Source organism: Falco punctatus (assembly GCF_963210335.1).
Source record: "Falco punctatus genome assembly, chromosome: 14".
NCBI lineage: Eukaryota > Metazoa > Chordata > Aves > Falconiformes > Falconidae > Falco > Falco punctatus.
The window spans coordinates 21,261,117-21,285,305 of record NC_137594.1 but is presented as its reverse complement, the minus strand read 5'-3'; the positions used below and the strand labels follow the sequence as shown (position 1 = coordinate 21,285,305).

Genomic DNA, 24,189 nt, shown 5'->3' with positions numbered 1-24,189 from the left:
AGGTTGCAGGCTGTGGTCAAAGCTGGATACCTGTGGTAAAGCTTACACAGATGTACATTCACATCTGTTGAGGTTAATAAAGTGGTTAAACGTCTGTTGGGTTTTTCTTGCCTCAAAGGTGACATCTTGTCAGGTTTTTTGCGGGCAGCATCCACTTGTGCTGTGCACACCCAGGGTGCTCACGCCGCGCTGATGCCAAGGCCATGGGATCGGTGCTCAGCAAGCTGTGGGGCAGCAGTGGCCGCACCTTGGGCAGGGGAGTGGGAACTGCAGGTGAGCAAGCCTGGAGGCAGCGGCATCTTCCCACCTGTTTCTCCGTCCTGCTGGTCCTGGCCTCTGTCCACATCTGCTCCGTGAAGGAAGGGCCGTGCGTGGGATACCCCAGCCTCATTGTGTTGGCTCGTGCTCTATTTGATTGAAAAAGCAGATCCCCGTTTGTCAGTAGATGCAGCTGAGTCACTGCTGGGTTATTTTCTACTCCGTGTACAGAGGCGCTCGAGGGTCAGCTCCAACACTGTGCCCTGGCAAATGCTGAGTTTTTAATCAAGGTTGTCACGAGCAGGATCCATCTCATTAACTCGAGATGCTGATGCGAAGATGTCTTCACCCCAGCACTCCTTCCTCGTTCATGAATGGGAGGTTCTCTGCATCTGCGCTTAGCTTGTGCCTTAGCTTCTTCCTCTCCTTCACTGATGAAGGTATACATAAATATACAGCTCAAGGTATATTTAGCATGAAAACCATTTAATATTTAGTGACTGTAGAGTAAGGGTTCAGGTAAGCACTGGGTTTAGGAAGTGTCAGTAGTGGCTCCCCAACAGCGTAGTAAAATCTTGCCGTATCTTCTACCAGAAGAGAAAAATCATGTGGGCGCTGCTTCCCGGCGGTGTGACACGGGCTTGGTGTGGCTGCCCAGGGCAGCCAGCGCTTGGCAAACGCCCGAGGTCGTGGCACCGCAGCGTTTTTCCTGCAGACATCGTGCCCAGCCATACCTGCTGTATTATTTTAGAGGAAGGGGAAAAATAAACCACAGCCCACTCTCAGAACCCATCATGCAGCACACACAGCAGTCACGCAGCATGTGTCTTCAATAATCATCAGTTACAAAAGGCCTGGAACATCACCGAGCGGTGGCATTGTGCCCCTGCAGGCACCAATCCTGCCAGGGAGCGGGGACCGTGCCGTGCTGTGCCCCCTCATCCTCTTAAGGAAAGCCAGAAGGCGTGATATGCTGCTCCTTGGGTGCTTCCAGGGGGCCTAGGGCGAGCAGGAGTGAGACACCTCAGGGGATAAGTGATGCAGCTACGACAGCATTGTCTGGGCTTTTCTGCGCACAGCCCAGAGAAGGAAAGTCTTGGGAATTCGCTCCTGGACTTTGGGCAAGAGGTTTTGTGCTTCTGGCTGCGCTCCCCGCTCGGTCAGTCCTGCCTCGATGGGAATCCCATGAATTACGTGGCAGGCTCTGCTGTCCTGCCACTGTTCCTGATGATAAGCCTCATCTCACGTCCAACCAGGTGAGATACCAGCATGGACACTCCCCAGCTTCCCCCCTCTAAAGCCAACCACTGACACGCCGCTTCTGGTACCTGCTTCTTGCAGGCTGCTGACAGTCGGGGTGATGCTCATAAGGACCAGAGATTCCTGAGGTGATCTTCCTGAACGGATTCTGCTGGATGCCCTGGGTTTTCGTGACTCTCCCTTGAGAAATGAGGAGGATGGTGCCAAATTTTGACAGAAGGAATGTTACGTTGCAATGCATTTAATTTTTTTCCACCCTGCACTGAAGGAGGGCTGTACAGGATTTGCACATCAAGTTCAACTTGACAAGTTGATATTAACACTAATGATTGGCAGGAGGAATGCACAAAAGCAGGTTGGAGTTTAGCTGTCCTAGTTAGACTTGCAGTTTTCCAAGGCATGACTGGATCCAGATTAATTTTTAGTATCACTTAAGGGTGAGCAGAGTCACTAAACAGCAACCCTATAACAAAGGTACCTCAGGACGTAAAGGGTCTCCAGGTGTGAGCTGCTGGCTGGCTTTGCTCACGGGTGGCGCTTTGGTCAGCAATATATCACAGTCTTGTTACAGCTGGAATAAAAGGACACAGTGGAACAGCTGGTGGTTGTGATCAGAGGGCTCTGGCTGGGGCAGAGGTGGGCTTTGAAGGAGCCAACACCAACAACCTACTCAGGAACACCTTTGGAGCAGCCCTGGGAAAGCAGATGTGGGCTCATCTTCCTGCAGTGAAATTTGAAAACTGGGTGATGTGGAAGAGGGGATGATAAAGATTTTTTTTACATATTGGAGCCCTTACAAAAGAGAAAATATGTCTGGATCAGATCAGTGACTCACCTAGCTTAAACCAGTGTCTGAGAACAGATGTTGAGAGGAAAGTATGAGTACAGGGCAAGTGTGCAGGACTCAGACAGTTTTCCCAGCCTCCAATGCTTCATATAGATGACGGAGTTTCAAAGAGAAGGGCGATATCTTTATATTTATTACCTCTCAATGATATTTCCTCCAGAAATGTGTCTAGGTGCTTTTTGAAGCAGTGTAAATTTCTAATGGCCACATCTGCAGCAAGGAATTTCCTAGCTCAGCTACCCTGTCTGCGAAAAACTGCCTCTTTCTGGTTTTTAAACTGCCGTGTCAGAGTTTAACTTTGTTAATTATTGTACAGGAACAGCTGTGCTCTCTTTCCTCCCGATTCCCCACTTGTTTCTCTGTACACATCTCCATAGCCCTCCGCGCATCCCCGGTGGAGCACCTCTGCTCTGCTCCTGAGACATTCCTGCATGGAAGCCCTTCGGAGCCTTTCATCACACCAGGAAGGGTCCTTCCTCATCTCCTGGATCCTATCTGGGAAAGGAGGGAGCCAGAGCTGCCTTGTTCTATATTCAGCCGTCTGCTTTGTGGTCACTTAATATGATGCTACTTGGAGAACCAGAGAGTTCAACGCCAGCCCCCTCGGAGCTGCTGCGTGGGCAGATCTGGTGGACGTGGTTTGTTAGCAGTGGTGCAATCCCTTTTGGAAGTGTCCCCACCTGGGCAATACCGCTGTTTATATAAAGCCTCTGTGATTTAAATGACTTTTAGTGCTGAGCTGCTTGACCACAGGGCACTGTGCTTTACAAGCAAAAGATTTTTACGGGGGCTGACTGGATCTTTCCAGCGGTGCTATGTAAATGCAAGCCCGCTGGGGTGATGCATGGTTCAGGCTGTGCCAGGTGTCTCCTCTCCTGGTGGCCCTGCACACAGGTGTCCTCTGCACACCGGGGCACACGCAGGCACGCATCGAATGTTGGCTGAAGCAAGGCTCAGCAGCTCCAGCCTAGCTCCTGCTGTGGGTAAGCCTCCCCTTCCTGGTGACCAGCTCTGAAGGAGAGCTGGAGCAGGGATGAGGTGCGGTGGGGCTCAGTGCACTGGAAGCAAGCAGGATCTATGCCTAAACCTTTATGCAACAGAGTAAGTAGGTTTGATGGTTTTGGTTTTTTTTTTCCTCCAGGACTGCTGTTATAAACCTGCTGACAGCAGAGCTGATGCCTTTCTATACTGTAAAAAAAAAAAAAAAAAAAAAAAAAAAGAGAAGAAGACAGAAAGGAAAGAAAAGAAAAGAAAAGAAAGGTCTAAAAATAAGCTGTGGGGAGTTTGGGATAATGAAGGGCTTGTTCTGGGAAGGCGCCCAGATCAGAGGACGCAGTCTCCGCGCTGCAGTGGGGCTCCTGGCGCATCCATGCGAGGCGGTGGGTCTGCCCAGGCGGCTCTCAGCCGCGCAGCCCAGGCAGGGCAGAGCCATCACCAAACCCACCTCGCCGCGGCCCCCCACGAGCACACTGGTCAAGGCACGAAGGCTCCCTCGCCCCAGCTCCTTACATCGCATGGCGGCCGATCCCATTTGGCCCCAAGGCAAGCTTGCGAGCTAATTGCTCAGAATTACTCCAAGCCTGGAAAGCAGACAGCTGTGACCGCAGATGAAACCAGTCCCGCAGACTTTAATTTTTTGGTCAGCCAGAGAGATTTATCAGGGTGTGCATGAAGGGCCAGGACATCTATTTTACATGCTTGTGGCAGTAGGGGAAGTAGCATTAACATCTCCATTTCTAAGCTGGAAGGAAAAAAATAGACAATTATTTTTTTTTTTAGTGCTTTTGTGGTGCTTTGTGTCTGTGGCAGGGGTAGCACTGGTAAGGGATTTAGACCTAATGCTACAAAGGAAAGCGTTAATGAGATCGGTGCTCTCGTATCAGGTAGGCAGAGGATGCCCATCGCTGGATGACCGGACGGCACAGTGACCAAGCGTGGGGTGGGTCTGTTGGGAACTGGCTTCAACCAGGGCCCTCATTTACCCACTCACCCTGCTGAGGGAGATGTGTTGCTGGGGATGGAGCAGGAATCTTGTTTCTGGATCTTCTCATCTGTCCAATTTCCTGACCTGTTTGCAAGCTATGGGGGTTTCTGCTTTCAAATCCCATTTAAGCATCACTGCCAGAAACCGTGGGTACCAAAATCAGCCAATGCTCTGCCATGGGCAGATGTGACCCGCAGCTAGCAAAAGCAAAACCTGGAAATTTTGCCCTTGGCGGCATGCTAAAAATGTCTTAGTTATCCCAGACATAGGTGGATCTCCTGGGCATGTAAAATCTGTGCTATGCAAATGGACTTTCTGGTCCTTCTCAGCAGCTGTCAGGCTGGGGCTCCTCTGAGAACAGCTTTGCTTGTGGTATTGCAGCATTTTGGTTTCAGTCCAGGCCAGATCCAGAAGCAGAGACACGTAAGGGAAAATTCATGGAGTTTCTCATCCCTTCAGAAAATGTGCAGCCGAATCGTTGTTAGGAGATTTGTTTGCCATGTATTAAAACAGCTCGCTCGTTCCCACCAGGGAAGGCTGTCAACCTGGGACCAGGCTGGGCTGGCGAGACGTCCTGCCCACCACCCACTTTCCCTTTCTCCCTCTTTTCTGGGCATGAGGACCTCGGAGAGGTCTGCAGTTGTGGTCTGCTGTCACCACACATCCAGCCCTGGAGGGTGAGGCTCCGGCAGCCACTGAGCAGCAGTGTGGGCTGCTCCCAGGTCTCTGCAGGAGCAGGCAGGGATCAGCTGAAGATGCACGAGGGACTTTTGTGTGGGGGATAAAGCCAGTTTGGGATACTCCATATGGGACAGCCCGGCCGCAGGGCTGGTGTGGCTTTGCGGGAGATGAGCCAAGGATACCACCTCCGTGGCACGGTCCTGCACGAGGGCTGGGGACGGCTGCTGCCTCTGCACTTGAGGCTGTGCAGAGACTTTCCCCTGCGCCCTGGGGACACATCCCTGCCAGAAGCAGGCTCTGCTGCCTGCCCACGGACCTGCCAGTGACCACGTCTCTCGTGGTCTGAGCTGCGGGCCAAGGTGCTGCAGTAACGGCGTGGGCAGACCAGGAGTCCCTGCCTGCTTGCTGGGAGAAGCCCGAACCCACCCAGGAGCACTTCACTTCCAGTGGGGGGACGGAGCTGGCCCGGAGCAGCGTTAGGTCTGGAAGACATCAGGAGTTCTTCCAGACAACGCAGACTTTATTGCCAAGACATGCTTTTGCTGAGCTTCCTCTTGGCCGCAGCAGGGAAGAGCATCTGGAGCAGCCGGCCGGGCAGCACAGGCATTGCCCTTGCCCAGTCCTGGGGTTCTGCGCTCGCTGCTGCTGCAGCACCTCAGCTCTGGCTGAGCGTGACTGATGTGTCCTGCCAGCCTCCCACCCGAGTGGGGAAATGCCATCGATCACACTCCCTTTAGGAGGAACAGAAGGATTAAGGGGATAGATGACTCGCCTGAGGACACGACGGGAAGTCTGTGGTGGCACTTGGGAGTCAGTTTGGGTTCCTTAAATCACAGTCAGGAGCTTTAATCACAGGACCTTTCCGTACGGAGTTTTATAACCCTTAAGCGATATTCTTCCACGCTTTTAATAGAGATTTTGCCCACTTAGGGGCAGATGCTTCAAGGCCAGTAGAAATTTGGTGGCCTATTATAAGAAAGAAAAATATTCCCTACATAAAGAGCAGCCTGTGAAATGGTGTTACAATTGATGATTAAATTGTAAGTTAACCCGAGAATTTGAATAGAGATAAATAAGTGCTTTCTTTTTTATTGGTGAACAAAGAAGGCTGAAAATGGATGTTGTCATGTACTTTTCTGCTCTATCCAATGTAATTTCATGCATTCCTATATGGATTCTGATGAGTTCTGCAGATCAATGACACTGCATTTAAACACAAGCTAAGCAGTAATTACAGATGCATGCAAGATTTATTCATCTGGTGGCACTGCACCAGCTGATGGAAGGATCAGCCGTATCCAATCAATGTTTGAAGCTTCTCAAAATAAAGAGCTTTTTGGCTCCCACTGCAAAGTGGAAATAAAAATAAACCCCCGGATCCCAGGAGTGCCTCCTTATGTCCATATGGGGAAGGCTGCAGAGTGGGTCTGGGTCATACCTGACTGCTGCTCGCGCTACTCCTGGTCTTTGCATACCCATACGTGTCGCTCACGTGGGGTCTTCATGCACTCACTGCATGACCCACTCGTCCCTAGGGCTGAGTATCGGACTAGTGAGGTTTAAGGCACAAGTGAGAACAGAGGAGGAGGCTGAGCGGTGTGGAGGAAGGAGCTGGGGAGCAGGCAGCCAGCGTTCCCTGGGATCATCCCCGTGTGCCGGAGGGCGAGCAGGGGCAGGGAGCCAGCACGATGTGCCACGCTGCGGCATGAAGGGAGCACCTGGGGCACTGCAGTCGAGACCACAAAGGTGTGTAACGCGGCTCTGTTATGGGAGCACGCGGCAGGGGGTGCAAGGCAGCATGGTTAAAGTCAGATACTGGATTTCATCCAATTTTTCTTCAGCTTTTCCCTGTTGATGTGGGCTCTACATCCATATAGGAGCTCTCCCCTCCCGTGGAGCAAAGCTGCTTGCTCCCCACTGTCACCACAAGATGCCCTGACAAGCCAGGGAGTCCCACCCCGCCATGCTCTTTGCTGGGACTTCAGACAGGGTGCCGGTGCTAGTCCTACACCCGGATTTCTCATGAAGCTGGTGGAAAGCAGTAACACATCAAATGGAGTCAGCAGGGTCAGAGCAAAACCTGCAGCTCTCCCGTGGTACTTCTGTCCTGGGGCAAGGGAAGATGAAGAGCAGGGTGAACGGGCGGACCAGGCAGCCCAGGGGTTTGGGCAGCCCTTTCTGGGCCTCCCATGGGTGCCTGCATGGCATCAGAGAGACCCTTGGGAAGATAAACAGGTCGTGTGGGTGACCTCTGCATTTTGTGCGTTTTCACTACCGACTACTTTAAGCAGCTGCTCTGAAGTCTCCCACAGTGATGGCAGATGTTGGAACGAGCACAGTGGGGCTGAGCCTCGCTGCCCTGCCTGTGTGCTCCGCTTCAAAGGAAGCTCCACTGGTGCTGGGAAGCACAGGCAAGTGGGAAACCCATCCAGCCCTGCCCGGGGAGCAGCCGTAGGTGGGAAGAGCTTGCTCGGAGGTACGCCCAGGGTGTCCTGCACTGCAAGCTCCCCTCTGTCACCTACAGGACTGGCATTGCCACCATCACATGCAGGGAGGACCTGGCTGAGACTCTGGTTCGTGGGATGCAGCTCTTTATCGTGAGTGGGGAAGGGGCTCTGATGTCCTTAAGGGTGGTCTCCTGCCCAGGACACAGGTAGTTGAGCTCCCGAGTAGAAACGTGTAGCCTTTTTTTCCCAAGTTTATTTGAGACTTCTATATTTGTGTCATTTCTTTGTTTACGTATTTTTTCTTCAATGAGAGACTACTCTGGGGATTTCTTCGTGCAAAGTTGCTGCTTCCAACATTAGTTTAATTTGAGCAAAGATTTTTGCCTGGACTCCATTACCAATTCCCAGGTCTCAACAGCTGCTGGCTAGTGTCAGCCTCCTCTTGCTCTTTCTTTCTCCTGCTCCTGCCCATCGCAGATTTGGCCTCAAGGTTCAGTGCACTCCCTGGTGCAGTGTTTCACATGTTGGGAATTGCAAGACCGTGGAGCTGTTTAACTGAAAATGTTTAAACTGACATTAATGCTGCTTGGTAGGATGTACTGCCTGGTATTTTCTTGAATGAGGATTTGGAAATAGTTCTTACGCTATTGTCAAACCTTATGTACCGAAAGTAGTACTGAGGGACTGGGAGATGCTGATTTATGCCATTAAAGTGCGGTCAGAGCTACAGTGATGGCTTGTGGGGTGTTTCCCCACCTGGGCTTGCAATTTTGGAGTGCTGAATTTCTTTTCAATGCTGGTGCTCCCAGCAAACCTGCTGCTCAGCATTGGGGTGACAACGTAGCACAGCCGGGAAGGGGTTACAGCGAGCGAAAGTGCATTACAAATCCACAGCAAGGCTTGGACTAACCGCCAAAACCCGAGCTGACACGTCCTTGGCGTGGCTCCATGGTGCGGTTTGTGCCTGGTTTCTTTCTCCCTGTATCTCTTCCCCGCCTCTCCCAGCAGTGTGGAGAAGGTGCTGCCTAAAACCTAGGCTCAGCACCATTTCTCCTCTTTTTTCCCAGTAAATTCAGTCCCAGAAGAGACCCCCAGGGACATCTGAGGAGATGCCTTCTCCAGGCACTCAAGCATTTAAATGCATTAAACGTATCAGAGGTGGGGTAGGTGTAAGCACAAGGATTTTGGCACAAGGACGGGTGTTTGCTCTGCTGCACTCCAGCCTCCTTCTGCTCTGAACTGTGCAGCTGTGCCCAAACTAAGCAGCCATGCCCAAAGCCTGTGCCCACATTGCCCAGTGAGTGTGTGCCCACCCACAGCAGCCCAGGCAGAACCGCCCCAGAGCCAGGGGTCTCAGGCACGTGGGAATTTACTGGCCTTTCTGATGGGGGCTGGCAAAATAGGAGCCGTGGGTTCGGATCCGTGTGTTACACCGGTGGTTTGAAGGCAAGGAACATGTCTGGAGAAGGCGGAATAGTTCACAGACAGTCTCAGTGTTGTTTTTAGTCTAATGGTGTAAAAGGTATGGGTGAATGAAGTGAAATGGACCTAGCACTAGCTGTGTTGCAGGGGAAAATAAAACAAAAAAAAAAAAGAAAAAGAAAAGAAGGTAGTAATAGGAAAAGGTAAAAGATCTGCCTGAAGTGTATCAGGTCCACTGTGTTAGCTGGGCTTGTGCCTGGTGGGTATGGGAGCGTGGCACACGAGGCAGTAAGGCGGCAGCATCATGTTCGCCTGCCTTCAGTTCCCCTGCCCAAATCCACGACTGCCTCATCATTGCACTTAGGGAAAAACCAGGTACGACCCCCCTGTCAGGTCTCCAAGAGCGGGAGGAGGCAGGAAGGCCACCCCTGGCACTGACCCAGCCCCGGAGCGGGGCACAGCCGGGTGGTGCGTGTCCGGGGACTGGGGACACAGGCTGGGGAGCACCCGTGCCTGCCACTCTCCGCAGGGCTGCTAATGAAATCCCAAGGGAAAACACAGCCTTTCCCACCTGCCCAGCCGTGCTGCCTGCAGCCCAACACCCCTGGTGCCAGGTTTCCTCTGAGACACCCCAAGCACGCACCATATGCATGGCGCCGGTTGTGCCCGAACACATGCCTGTCCTGCCGAGCCCTGGCCACGTTGTCTGCATGCAGAAAAATCCCCGTATTTCCTTCTTTCCATCCTAAAAAGCAGTAGAAAATCAATGCCCGGGGGTTGAATATTGGCTCAGTGCTTGGCCTGGATAACCAAGAAACAAAGTGGTGTTTGCTACAGGGCTAATTAAAGCTATTACATCAATTTGTCTGTGAAATGATCAGAGCACAGGGCTCCACCAGGCAAATCCTGATTTCAGCAGGACTGTCCTGGCCGAGTGCTGGGACTCGGCTCCCGTGGGCTCACTGGGACACCCCTGCCGTGCTCTGCCCAGCCCAACAGGCTCCTGCCTCGCTCTGCTGCTGCCTGCGCTGCTCTTGCCACTGTGGCCATCAGCGTCTCATAAACAGGAGTGTTTATTGTCCCCATGGGGGAACCGAGACAAGGAGCTTCAACCTGCTAACCAACAGGCACCACGGATGCTCGGGGGGGTCCCAGGGAGCTCTGCCTTCCTACGGGGGCCATGCCACCCTCCCTGCGTGGGCACAGCTCTGGGTGCTTCATCCCCATGGTTGCTGAGTCCTGTGATTCTACGGCACATGTCACAATGTTTGCAACAATTTTTTATTTTTAATTTTCTTCATTTTTGTTCTCTCTTAAAGCCTCAGCCCCTCAAGGCTGGATATTAGGTGGACTATTTGCTTAAGGAAATAAAAAAGGACTTTCCAGCTCTCCTGTTCACAGACAAAAGGCTTTAAAGTATAAGCCAGAGGGCTTAGGAAGCAGCAGATAAAAGCAATTTTCCAATGGTTGTCTTAATATATATTGAAAAGAGGAGCTTTTTAGCTAAGCTCATGATTGGTTTTGGATTTAACTTCTAACCTTAAACACCTGAGTGTGGGGGTGCTGCACTGCTCCCCCTCTTCTCGCGTGGGGTGTGCGTGCACAGGCTGGACCCGAGGGAGGGCAGGGGTGGCGGTGGCTGCGCACCTCTAGCTGTACGTCACTCGTGTGCTTGGTGGGCTCTCTTACGCTGTGGGGTCTGATGACTCACACCGCCACGGCACGCTGAGCTGGGGCAGGACAGGGTGACCGATGGAGGAATGGCACCTCCTGAGTTCAGGGGAGGGAGCGTTGTGCCGAGAAACCCAGGGCAGGGAAAGGCTGGTGGCAGTGACAACGTGAAGGAAGGGGAAAAGGACGTCCTGCATCCTGAGCGCAGGGACCTGATCTGCCCTGCGCGGTGGTGCTCGTCCTGGGCTGGGGTGGCTCCTCCTGAGCTGTGCACCCCACGGCCGGCTCCCGCTGCACTGCTGTGCGCTGCCCGGGCTGCAGCAAGCCCCTTTTCAGGTTCTCCTTCCAAACTGGGATGACGTCTGGGATAGGACCCTGTGGGGGAGCAAGACTGGGGGCAGCGTCTCTCAGTCATACCGTCACCACTGGTGCCTGCAGAGCCATGTGGAAGACAGCTTGCTCCATCCCAGAGCCTGGCTACCAAGAAATTCCCACGTTCCTGCCATTCTTTGCCATTTAAGGATTTCAAACAGACAGTAAATACTTTGGGAAATGACGTGCCACTGCCGTGCTCGCCTCCCAGCGTTGCAGACGGTGCCAGACCTGACGCCGGTGGTGTGAAGAGCCACGGCACGGTGGTCCCCTGACAGCTTTGCCTGCAGACACACTGCAGAATCACGAGGCTGAGAGCAGCCGGCTGGTCCCCACCTGACCATGGGCGCTGCGGTGGGACAGGACTCACAGTCCCTGCTGACCGATGAGCCGGACACCGACTAGCTGGCGTATAGCAGGAATTACCCATACAGAGGGTATCTTTGCTAGAGCTACCCGATTCCCTAAGGAGCTTCCTACAGCAATAGGGTGCTCCAAGAGCCTCGCTGGCAGGAGACACCCCATCTCCTGCCCTCACCCCATACGAGTGATGCTGTCTCGCAGGGCAGGCTGTGACGGCGGAGCTGGGGGCACACGGTATGTCGAGCTGCAAGGTGCAGAAAGGGAGAGGGAAGCTTGGGGTCCCCGGCTCTGCAGGAGAGGAGGAGCAAGGGCTGTGGGTTCCCAGGAGAAGCTGGGCTTCCTGGCTCCGAAGCTGCATCCCAGCACTTCCATCCCCCAGCGTGGGAAGGAGGTTGGGGTGAAAGGGGGGAGACCACAGTGATGGGCGAGCTGCAGGGCACGAGCGCTGCCTGCTGAAGGGCAGGGCTGGTGGGAGAGCAGGGCTGCAGACAGCACTAGGGGTAGCAGTGAAAAAACCAAGCTGAACAGAACAACAACAACAACAACAACAATATACCCCAACCCTTGGTGGCAGCCTGCCAGCTCCAGCTGGTTTCGTAAGGACATTTCAGCCTAAAAATACACAAATACTGAGCCAAAAAAAGTCAAATCTTTCTGCACTGAAACTGTCACCCACAGCCCTTCACAAGGCAGGAAGAAATTCCTGTTGGGTCTGTCAGTCGGCGAAGAGAACAGATTATCCAGGGTTCAAGGCTGCGGTGCAGCAGGTTTCCTGGAGGGTGAATGCCCTGTGCCGTGTTTATCAGTGCTGCTGGCTGCTCCTCATCTTTAAGCAAAATGCAAAAAGAGAAGAGGTTGTTCCCAAACCCTGGCAGTGTCCCCTCCTCCAGGCAGCGTGAGCTACTGCCCGGCTCCTACCCTCTCGGGTGGGAGTTTTGCCAAAAGTGGGACAGCCCTGATTGCTATCGTGGGTCATTAAACAGCAATTTATTTAGTCAAGATGTCAAGATTTTCCTAATCTCCAGGACACAGACAACATCGTTAGGATGCGGCGTGGCAATGCAAATGGGCAGAGGGGTGGCAGGTACTGCTGTGGCCCTGTCCCCAGGGAATGATCTACCTGCATGACTTCTCCGCTCCTCCCTGCAGTGCAGTCGCTGCTATCTGCCGGGTCTCTTCAGACAGACCTTAGAGAGATTTTTGGGCGGTAAAAGACTCTATCACCAGTTTTTACCTGCAAGATCCATATCTAAAGAGGTGCTGAGTTTTCAGCAGAGCTGGCTGTAGAATGGGCTATTTCAGATGGAAAGGCAGCCAGCGAAGCTGCAGAGCTCTGGTTCAGCTGGCGAACGCTTTCCTGGCTGTCCCCGCATCACTAGGTGCTGCCACAAGCTCTGCTGTAGAGCCCAGCTCTGCAGCTTCTTCTCTTTGCTGAAGTTCGGGGGTGGGGGTGGGGGGTGTTAATGGCACCTCAGATACCTTCGCACCGACTGAAAGGGGTTTCTCAGAGACCAGGTGTTCACAAGGGAGACCACCTTCTGCTTTTCCTTCTTCATTTTCTTTGGAGGTTGCATCGGCTCCAGCCAGGAAATGCCTTTTGAGACAGTTCCCCCTTTCCCTGATGACTTGCATGTGTGGCTTGGAAAGGGTAAAGGGAAGAGCCTGGCTCCAGGACTAAGCTTCTGGGTGGCCTCTCCCCCACAGAGAGGCTGCGCCCCAGGAGACAGCAGCTCTGGTGGAGCTCTCGGCTGTGCTGGTGTCTGAGAGGGGTCCTGCAGACCTCTGCTCCCCGTGCTGAGTGAGCTTTCTGGTGAGGAAGCTCAGTCCTCGCACTCTCCTGGCAGTGTCTGGTGGGATGGGAAGGTGAGCACTGCTTAACACCCATCTTCAGGATACCATGACGTGGTCTCCACCCTGCTTTGGGCCAACAGAGGCAGCCCCCGGAGAGACAGCACCCAGTTTTGGTGGAATTGGGTCTCCAGATGGATAAAGACCGAGGGCGAGATGCTGGAAAACATCCAGCTGATTTCAAAGACTTGTCTCCTGCCGTGCCCACCCTCCTGCTCACACCCAGCCCTAGGCATAGCCATATAGCCACGGCCATTGCTTCATTTATGAGGATCGTAATGAAGCCTGAGACCTCTACCAAGCACTTAACAGAAGCAGCCCTGCTCCAGACCTGGCACCAGCAGACGTCACAGGGCTGCTCCTCCCTGGAAATCTTATTTGCATCTCATTTGTGGGAACTACTGGTGGTTCCAGTCAACCTGCTCTGGCCTTCATGAGCTGTTTTGTTTTGCTTATCAGAGGGGGAACTTCATTATTCAAAACTGGTGGGCATATTTACTTACGGGAGTAAATTAAACCATAAATTCAAACAAATGTATCTACATCTCTGCTTGTGATGTATTTTCCCTTTCTGCTTTATTGGTGCTTGGGCTCCGAGACACAAAGGTGGGTTGTCGATAAACAGCGCAAGGCAGGTCATTCCAATTAACTGGATTGTTTCATTTATGCTGCTACTCCCTCCAATTATTGCGAGGGAGTGCAAGGGACGGGCATGAGTGAGACGGGTGCACAGAAAACCATATTCTAATGCAAAAGCTGTGATGAGAAAATGGAATCTACACACCTGATGGGAATATTAATGCAAAACCTTGACCTATAATTTTTCTTTCTTCAGTCTGAGAGAGCCAGCAACAATTGCAGCTCATTAAAACAGACCATGTCCTGACAGCCGTGCATTATGCCTACGTCCTGCAAGTCCCCTTCACCAGCAAGGCAAACATTGAGACCACGGGACTTGTGAGATGTGGGCATTACTGTAAAGCTGCGTGGTCCTGCGCGGCTGGGAACAGGAGGAGACTGCGGCCAACCCCGAAGACCCCTTCTCCTTTTTAAACCCAGTGTCATGACAGAAAAAGCAAGGGGACCAAAACCAAAAGACAAACCAAAAAGTGCCAGTTTGGACTGGACCTCTGGAGCTCAGCTGGACCACCCCCCGTTCAAAGCAGGGCCAGCTGCACGGCTACATTCAGTTTCAAAGTTAGCTCAGGTGGCTCAGTGCTGAGCATTTCCAAGGAGGGAGATTTCACCGCCTCTCTGGGCAGCCGGTTCCAGCGCTGCCTTGGCGGGGCTCAGTCTGGAAGCCATTCACCGTACCACGACAACATCTGGCTCTACTTTCTCAACTGTTTTCTCAGTGCAGAGTGTGAGTTGGCGTGTGGGATGCAATAAATATCAGTAGGGAAGGTGATACCCTCCTGCAAAGACAATTCTTTTGCAAGGAAAAGAGATCAGAAAACAGTCCCACGTGAGAGAGGGTGAGAAGGAAGGCACTGCAATATCTGATTCTGGGGTTGGTGCCGCTTTTCTGTAAGGCATGGCCAGGGCAGTTCTGGAAGCCGGAGCAACCCAGGTGTTGTCCAGCTTGTGCTTGGTATTTGGCACGGACTTGAGATGTCAGGGCTCCAGTTAGCTATGGCAGAGCAGCAGACACAGTTGCGTCTCTCTTTCCCCACTGAGCAGTGAGGTCCGTATGCCTCTCGGGAGGCATCTTTCCCTCCCCTCGCTCCCGGAGAGAGCCAAAGGCAACAAGCTTCCTAGCCCTGACACCTCTGATATGTGTGAAGATGGATGGGTTGAATGCAGGCCTAAAATATTTTACATTTTCACGGCAGTTTCACAGCCCTGGCATTATCAAATGATCTTTCAATGTACTTGGAAGCAGGAGGGGAATAACTTGAGATGGATTCTGGCTTTTTTATGTCTGTGTACTTGCAAACTGTCTCTGCCTACACATCTTGCAGGGCCTGTGCCTGTTTGGATATGCACACGGAAAACCGGTGCTCATGTGGATGCTCCGTCTGCTCCGTTCCCCCCTGAAGTTTGGAGGCCATTCAAAGCAGGTCCCATCCCTGGGCGGTTCGGATCAAACTTGCCCTGTGCACTGCACTCCGCTGACCAGGCTAGTTAGGGGCTCGAGGCTAGGAAACACAAGGCAATTTTAAAATCTGAACAAAAGTAGGAGATTAAGGAAACCAGCTGGAAACCTCTTTTGCTGATTTTGAAAGCAAAATGTGGGTCACAGATGTGCTTCCACAGACAGAAACTGGCTAGAGAAGAAAAAGACATCAGCAGTGCCCCGACTCTTTGATGATCAGAGGTAGATTTAGCTTCTAGGCATGGAGACAAGAAAGGAAGAGGAGACAAAGTAGGAATAAAAACATAATCAAGAGATTAGGAATGTGGAACTCAACCCACCCGTAAATTTGCCTTGGGGAACAATGAAAGAATGCAGTAATGAAAAAAGATGAAACCAACTGCTACATTTTACTCTCTTCCCTTCTCTCACCGTCCTTGTGGTTTTACTTTTTTGCTGTCCAAGACACAGGAGGCCCATTACGGAGCGTCCCCTCTTCCTCAATCATGTTTTTTCATTGCAGAAGCGCTGTTTTCTGCTGTCCCTTCGCAGTGCCCCTCCTTGCTAAGGACGGGCTGATTTTAAAGCCTAAGAAAAGCAAAGCTTCACAGGGAAGTTCACACCGTTAGGCAGGCGGGCATGGGAGAATTGAAAACAACGTGCTCCGGCCCATCTTTGGTAGGAGAGAAGAGCTATTACTCAATTCTTTAGCCTAACACAAAAGATAAAATCTGTTTCCAGTGAAATTAATGACAGACTGGTAAGAGCCATGCCGCCAGCTCTTGCAGGCTGTTGACCAGCCTGTGACTTGGGCTCCCAGGGGCTGAAACAGGAGGGCTGTTGTTTGAAGCACTGAAGAAAAACTCAAGGTAAAGCACTGGAAGAACAACGCAGGGCAATGGCAGCACTGACTCGCAGAAGCCCGAGCAGTGGTTCCTTAGAAATAGCCAGGCACTGGAGGGGGGTTCTGAAAAGCATCCAGGGCATCCAGTGAGTGGCTTCTGGGTGAAGTGCCTGGGCCACTCCTGTGCTGGTCACAGCAGGACCTGGTCACTTGGTGCCTTTGGACTTTGTGACATGTGCTGAGCAGCCGCGGAGCACAATCTCTCGCTCCTGCAGCAAACTTCCCTCCTGCCAGCAAAACACTGGTCCTTACGGCTTATCACCAACAGGAGGCTGAAATAAGAGTGATGCTAGTCCAGCTCACTGCCTGTCACTGTTTTTCAAACTTTGGGGAACTTCAGATTCAGTTCTCCTCCGGAATTTATTTTTAGCAGCCCTAATGGAATCACATTTTGTAGTTGCTAGTGTTTTAAATCCAGTATCAGTGTCAATAAAGATAAGCCCTTTCCCAGGGGTACAAAAAAAAAATAGAAAACTGTCTCAAATCTTTCACTCATGCAGAAGAAAACAACCCCAAAGCATTGAAGGATTAAATGAAAAATACGCCTCTTTTCGCTGGGAGTCCACTGGGCGTGAATAAGTGCCAACCGAGCTCTCACTTGCATCACCATCTGGTGTGATGGCACCAGGGTGAGAGATGCAGCGGGACGCGTCGCAGTGCCCTGCCCTCTGACAGCATCTCTGCTCCTGGTGACAGAACCACCAGAGGCTCCCAAACAGCAGCAGGTCCCTAAATGGGAAGGATTTTGTTGTCTTCAGCTTCACCATCTGACCTAGCCCAGAGAAAACAAGCGTCCAGCCGCAGCCCGACCCACCGAGAGGCAGCCCAGCCCTCCCCTGGCAAGGAGGATCCCACATCCTCCTCTGGATCGCGATCTGGGTGGACCAAAATTCACGTTGCTGGGCTGCAACCACACGTTGGTGTTGCTGTGAACAGCACAGTGCAGAGCCTCTTCAGTGGATGTTTAGAAACTGCTTGTGGTTTCAGAGCTCTCGCTGATGAATTGCCCAGCAGCCGGTCACACTGGGAGGGCTATGCTTATTATTTTCAACTGCTATCTTGCATGGAAGCAAAATCAAAATACTTTCCTCAAGGTAGTTGGCTCTAAAACAATTGAAAAATTTTCCACAAGGTTGTAATGCAATTAGGACTGGCATTTAATATAATTTATATCTCTAAAGGTATGTTTATACCATCAGACCCTTCTTTTGTAGAAAAAACCAACTTGCTGGCAAGAGAAGGCTGATTTTGCCATTACAGGCAATGAAATTAAACATGGATGTCCACCTAGCAGTGATTAAAAGGCAGCATAATGTCAGGATCATCACTGAGATGTAGTCGCTTGTGGTGAGAAATGGTTGGGTAGGAAGCTGTGACACCAACCACACATCTGCAGGTTTCCCATTTGGTTTTTGGTCAATGCCAAGTGATGTGTCATCACTCGCCTTCTGCCACAGCATGGCAAGAGCAGAAATAATCCTGCGCTCTCTAACTGCCCTGCCAGCTTGGATGGGAGGAGCTGGTGCAGACTGGGGATGATGAAGCCCACCGCACAGAACACCACCCTCAGCCACGCCGGTGCCTGGGTTTGTGTTTTGATAGATATCCAGGAAAACCCTAAGCAGAGACACCAGACAAGCCAAACACGCAGTAACGACTCCAGAAGTGCATGAGTCAGCTGGTGAACTTGTTGACATGGAATATTGTGAATGCCAAAAGCATGGCCGTAACATTCTCCTGTTGCTACTTGGGGAAGCCTCTATTTCCCTGATTACCAAAAGGTCCAAAGGGATGACTGGGGAAATGATGACTCTGTGCTTGCCCGTTCCTTATTTTTTTATATTATATTTACCCATGTTTTACTGACTACTGCCCAAGACGCAGTACGGGACTGAGAGGATGTTTTGCCTGACTGCAACAGCTGCTGCGATTGAAATTACAGTACGAAACACTTTAGCCTCCTTGTCTAGGTGGAGACAAACAGATTGGATGAATTATCAGTAGAAATGGGCCTGAACAGAAACTTGAGAGGCACTCAATGCTTCTTCAGAGCCAGAGAACTCCTGTCCTTAAGGTGGGATGAACCAATCACCATTAAAAAAGTAGTCTGGATGTGGTCCCTAATGGTAGAGATGCCACTGACTGCATTATGAGAATAACACAACGTCACAAGAGCACAGGAGCAAAGACACCCCTCACCCTTGGCTGTAATCCAGCTGCCTATCAGCACAGGGTATGGCTATCAGAGAAGCAAACGCAAGAGCTGTGCGGCTACACAAAGCAGCTGATCACACCCTCCTGCTATCTACCAGGCAAACAAAGAAGCCATTGGCCGTGTCCATGGGTTGGTCTGCCTCTGCTCACTAGATCCGTGTTTGCAGAAACCTACCTTGAGCCGTCTGGGAGCAGTTTGGGGAACCTGGCCTCACGGTCACGGACCTGACCCCCGGCTGGCCGGCGGGGACATGAATGTCCTGCCTGATCCTCTCTGCCTCACAGCAGCCTGTGACACAACACGCACCCCAGCCTGTAAGCACGACCGCCTTCAGAGCCACCGCTGTCAGGTCATTAACTCCAGTTAAAACTTTAACAAGCCCAAACGCAGCTTCTTAACAGAAAAGACTATGGACAGGGATACTCACTATTGGGCCGAGTCATTAAGCTGATATTCCCGGGACCGGTTGAAGCATTCTTGGATCCCAGAGTCTGCCCAGAGTCTCATCATAGCTGACAGCAGCTCTGGAGAGAAGGGCTCTGTGTCCTCCATCCGACTTACAACATCGCAGACCATCTTGGCATCAGCCTGCAGAGGAAAGAAACGAGAGGTCACATGCATGCTCAAGGCAGAACTGGGAGCCAGGGGTTTCAGAAACAGTTCACCAAACCGTAGGAGGCAAGGGGCTGAGTTTCTCGGGATGGGGCTTTAGGATCCACACCGTATGATCCAGCAGGCAGGGCTAAAGGAGGATGGAGCAAGGAAGCCACAAGCAAAAGGGTTATTTCTGCAACCCACCCCTCGTCAACAAATGTATCTACTCAGCAGAACCAGTCAGCGGTGCGTATGTGTGGAGTTTCTTGGGAACAGAAGGAAATCCCTATATTTACAAGCCTATTTTAAATTGTTAGCAGAGCGACACATACCCTGCAACAATACCTGTTTTACCTGGGTGTGTAACTGCGCTGAAGTAGGGGTCGTTTGTATCAGAAAGGACAGTAGAAAGGCTCCAGAAGCCATTTTTTTCAGATGCTGGTTTATTACTTTTCCTGAGTTCTTGTTCTTTGCTACGAGCCCCTGCTCCAGGGGCTAATTCATATTAACACCGATCACCTTGGCTGGCTGTCGTGCTTTGTGACTCAGAGGGAGAGGAATCTCCCGCAGTTAAAGAGTATGGCAGCGAGGGCAGGGCCAGCTGGCTGTGTTCAGATGGAATCTTTTTTAGTTAAGAAAAATGTGATTTGCTGGAACAGCAACTTTTCCTGGAGGATTGTGTTCTGACACAACTCGGGTCCGGAAGATGTCTCAGATTTAGGATGGGAACGTCTAGACAGCCTTGGAATAGCTGAGTTCAGCCCTACTGTAATAGTTCAAGGTGGCTGATGCTTCTTCACCCATTTGCAAAGCGGGACACCCGAATTCATGACCACCCTCTGCTTGCTTTGCAGAAAGTGGATCTCCCACCTCCTCTCCAGACTTCTGAAACCCCAGGGCTGTTGGCTAATCTGCAGTTCATCGCTTTAAAAATTTTGGAAATTTCTCCTATTTCTACCAGCTGAAACAAACCCCATTATTATTGCTATAGTTCATTGGAAAAGAGGAGCTGTTAACCCTTGTGTGTGCTTACAGCAGCTAGCGAAGACAACCTCCTGGTTTTATTACTTCTCCTCTTGTCTGCTAGATCAAACCCACTCTTGGACAAACACAGATGGAAGTCTTCACCTGCCAGGGTGTTTGGTCTAAACCAGCAAACGCTGGCCAGAAACACGAGTGTCGCAAACGGGCGTGCAGGCAGCGCCCGTGCTGTGCTGCCACCGTCCCATGGACAAACAACCCTTGTCCATCACAGTGACCCAGCTCATGAGCACAAAGCCACCTGCAGCTGGGCGTACAGCTCCTGGGAAGCCGGGCATTGCCTTCGGGAAGAGCTCCTACAGCTTTCCTGGGTAGAACAGTCTCTGTGCTGTTCCTCTGCCCGGCCAGGTGCTGCGGGTGCTCCCCCCTGACACTCAGACCTAGCAGCTGTGATGGGAACAGCCCAACTGCTGAATGCGTTGCTCTCCTCGGGTACCGCCTGAGCGCTGGGGACAAGGTATGACAGGGTTTGTGGCAAAGCAAGCAGATTATATCTTAGGTCATAGGTACAAGTAGAAGTGGAGAAGTACCAGCGGTGAAGAGCATCACAATAACCCAATTGCGCGGGTGGGAGCGACCAGGCGTACGGCATGGCTGGCATGGCCAGGATCTACACTCCCCTGCAGCCTCCCTTTACCGAACACTGAAAGTGTTGGGAAATCGCGGGGTGCCAAGCCACTAGCACCGGAGGCTGAAGCTGCTGGGGAGTTCAGCGCTCAGAGAAAGAGCCTCAAGTCCCCTGATGATGCAGTCTTCACAGGCAGAAGTCTCAGTGCTGTATGGACACACCATCCCGTAAAACTTAATGGAGTGGAGCGTCTCTGCTTTGAAGACTTTATGAACATACAGCCTTTCTCGCAGAACATTTAACTTCATATTTTAGTGCCCAGGAATCCTCCCCTCACTCTGCACAGACTCTGCTCGTGTTGGAGAAACAGTACTGGTGACTCACACCTCAAAGCCAAGGCAAACAAGGAACCTTGAAGAGTTCAGTTAATTTCAAAAGCTTGTTTTCTGCCCCGGAGTGCTTCGTGAGCTCAGTGAATATTCATAAATCACCAGTATGGTTTGCCTGCCCTGCTGGAGCTGTAATTCTGCTCTTTTCATGGACTCTAAATAACATGAAACCTGCTAATGGCCAGTCAGCTCAGGACTGCGGACTGGCATGGCCCCGTTATTTGTGCAGAAAAAGCACCCACAGTTACAGTCAGGTAGGAAGGAGGTCTTCCGTATGTCACCCTGACTGCTGGGGGGCATTCTAGGTGTAAGTCACAGATCTGCCCATCTGTCTGCGATGGCAAAGCACGTTTGAAGTTCTCCAGCTGTTACAGGCAGGGTCTGGGCTGCTTCTGAGCTTGTGGATTAGACTGCAGGTTGCTTTCTGCAAAGCATCAGAAGGAACAGCAGGGTCGTCACATTTTCATGAAATAGCTGCCTCACCTTCCCCACTGCTGAGACTTGCGGCAGTGCCCTGTGATTTAAGACCTAATGCAAGAGGGTTTGAGCAGAAGACGTAGACGAACAGCGATGACGGGGCAGAAGGGGAGTGACCAGGGACAGGCACCTCCAGCTGTGGTTACCAGGTGTGCTTGGGCTAGAAGCGGGGCTGAGCTCCTAGGGCAGGGGGTTATTTTGGTACGTGCTGCTCTGCAGTCACCAGGGGTCCCTTTTGGGGGTGGGAGGGACGGGGGCAGCTGCCCTTCCCCGGTGCGGGGCAGACCGTGACCCCACAGGCTGGAGCAGGGGAACAGCTCGTAGGCAAGTCTATCGCTCCTGCTGAATGGTAATAAAAATATTCTAGACTTAGTTTTATTTTGCAGAGTGAACCACTGAACTCTCAGTTTTCTAGACCAAGAAAAAAACAAGTGAAACGAGTGTTTTTAAAAATACTCCTCCCCCCTGCCAAGGATGGAGCCCCTCTGTCAGGGAGCATGGGGCCATCCAGGAGTTCAGGCATTTGTTAGGTGATTTAACGAGCAATTAAGGATCCAAGAAGAGAAGATACCCCTTTCTTTTCTCACTCTCCAGGCTGTATCTCAAGCTGGGAATGACATTAAAATCTCCAGCCCCCCCTGGGCCCAGCAGGTAGATTTTTAAATACTGCCTGATTGACTTTGCCCTTCCCGCCTCCCCCGGGTCTGGCGCTCCCGCTTTTCCCGAGGTGAGAGGAGCCGAGCCTCCTGCCACGCTCTGCCTCTGTACTGAAGCCAGCAATTAAACAAAGCAAAACAAACCCGACCAACCAGCCCCCTCTGCCCCCCCGCCTTGCAGTTCCCATCCGACAGGGTTTTCATTAATGAATATCACGGTGGTATTTCAGCTACCTCAGGAGCTAAAAATAGGCAGTGCTCTGCCGCTGGGATTGCTGGAAGGAGCCGCAAAATGGTGCAGGGCTGCTTCCTCCACTTCTGCCGCTGCCTCTCCCCAGCTGCTCCATCCCCTGTTCCCTCGGTACAAGCTGGCTGGGAGGAGGGTAAGGGGCTGGGCTGGTCTCCTTCAGGCTGGTTCTTATCTGGTGGGAGCATCCCATCCCATCCCATCCCATCCCATCCCATCCCATCCCATCCCATCCCATCCCATCCCATCCCATCCCATCCCATCCCCACAGCTTTCCCATGCATCCCACTTGCATTTTCCATAGTGGGTCAAACCCTAACCCTCCAGCTGATTGCTTTTGGGTTGATTGTCACCGAGAGCGAGATTTGTTCAGCTGTGTCGCTCCTGAATTCTGAACGTGCCCACCCACAGCGGGAGAACCGGAGCTGGCTGGGCTTGGCTTGGGAAACAGCTGCGCTCACAGACCCAGGGATGGTAAATGACACATCCAGGCTTCTGCCATCAAGCTAAAAAACCACCTAACCCGTTGTCAAAGAACAAACCTCCACAGCAGCCGGGGAGTGGAGGGGGCTCTGCAGGGCCAGGGCAGTGAAATCCACAGGCAGAGGTGAGCCAGAAGCCTGCCAGCTTAGCGGGAAATCAGCGTGGCTCCTTCCTACCTCGGGGTTGTGCATCTACCTTTGCACATGGTATAAATCCAGTTCACAAGGGGATCTGTTTTCTCACTAACCTGGGCATAACCGCAGTTATTTAATTGTCTCCCATATGTCACTGTCACCAAGCACACAGGCTGTGCTCAGCACGCGAACTTGTGACTTTGCTTGCAACAGCCACATAGCCCAATTAATTTGTTACCTTGCTGGAAGGGAGAGGGGCTCTTCCCAGCAGCCTGACATCACTGGTGGGCATGTTCATCTCTGCAAGCAAGTTATTTCTCATCATGCCGATACTGACCACCCCTAATTATCTGTTCCTCCCCACCAGCCATGCTCTGTGCCCACGAAGGTACCAGCAGAGCTGCTCCTGCCCTGGCTGCCGTAGAGTTGCGCTGGAGTGGGACTCAGGTCCCCGCCTCTCTGGCCATCCCAAGGTAAATCCTGGCTCCGATCCTTGGAAGTTGCCTGGACACTAACTAGGGGATTTTTTTCTTTTTTTTCCTTCTTCTTTTTTCAAAAAGTAACAGTTTTCTGGAAGGGAACTATTTAAGGGGAAGGCAAAGCCTGAAGCTATGTGGTACAAAACTGCTAAACCCTATAGAGCTGCACTGCCTCACACCCACAGGAGAGCTGACCCAGTGTGTCATATTGTACTGTGCTTTCCTTTTGGTGAAATAAATCCCAGTAAATATAATTTTTGCTGTTATTTACTCTGATTAATCATACTTGTCACTCAGCCTATCTGAAAGGTTAACACTGGGGCAATTTCCTCTGGTGGCTGGTTGTACTCAAAGCTGCATCTCAGAACATTTCAGAAAATCCATTCAGTGGGGGGAAAAGATAAGCACTGCATTTTGCTGGCAGTGCAAGATGAATCAGAGGCACGGTATTGGTTATCAAGCAAGCAATCTCATGAAAAAAGTAGTGGCCATCGCAGGGCAGGAACCTGGGGCAAATGAAACTGATGTCTTGAAAGCATCCACTATCCACAAAGGGTGACCCCGGAGGACGACCTTCTTGGGGGACCCAGATCCTGACCACAGCACACAGCGGTATGTGCCTTTGCTACCTCAGTGAGAAACGAGGTCCCATAACTTAGGGGCAGGACGTGGCTCATAAACTGAAAACCTCCTCCTCCTCCTCTTCCTCACAGAGCATCTCAGAAATCTCGACCCTGCTTCCCAGCTGAAGTGTGGCTGCATCACAGCAAAAGCC

At 51.8% G+C, this 24,189-nt stretch overlaps 1 protein-coding gene across 2 annotated transcripts in view; it reads right to left on the bottom strand.

Annotated features, from left to right (window-relative positions):
• GNAO1 (G protein subunit alpha o1) overlaps nt 1-24,189 on the bottom strand; it is a 146,122-nt gene that overhangs the window by 31,425 nt on the left and 90,508 nt on the right. For both annotated transcript variants that reach the window (XM_080411154.1, XM_080411155.1), the window contains exon 4: nt 18,774-18,934. In XM_080411154.1, coding sequence (XP_080267280.1) covers nt 18,774-18,934 — 161 coding nt within the window. The remainder of the gene's footprint in view (nt 1-18,773; nt 18,935-24,189) is intronic.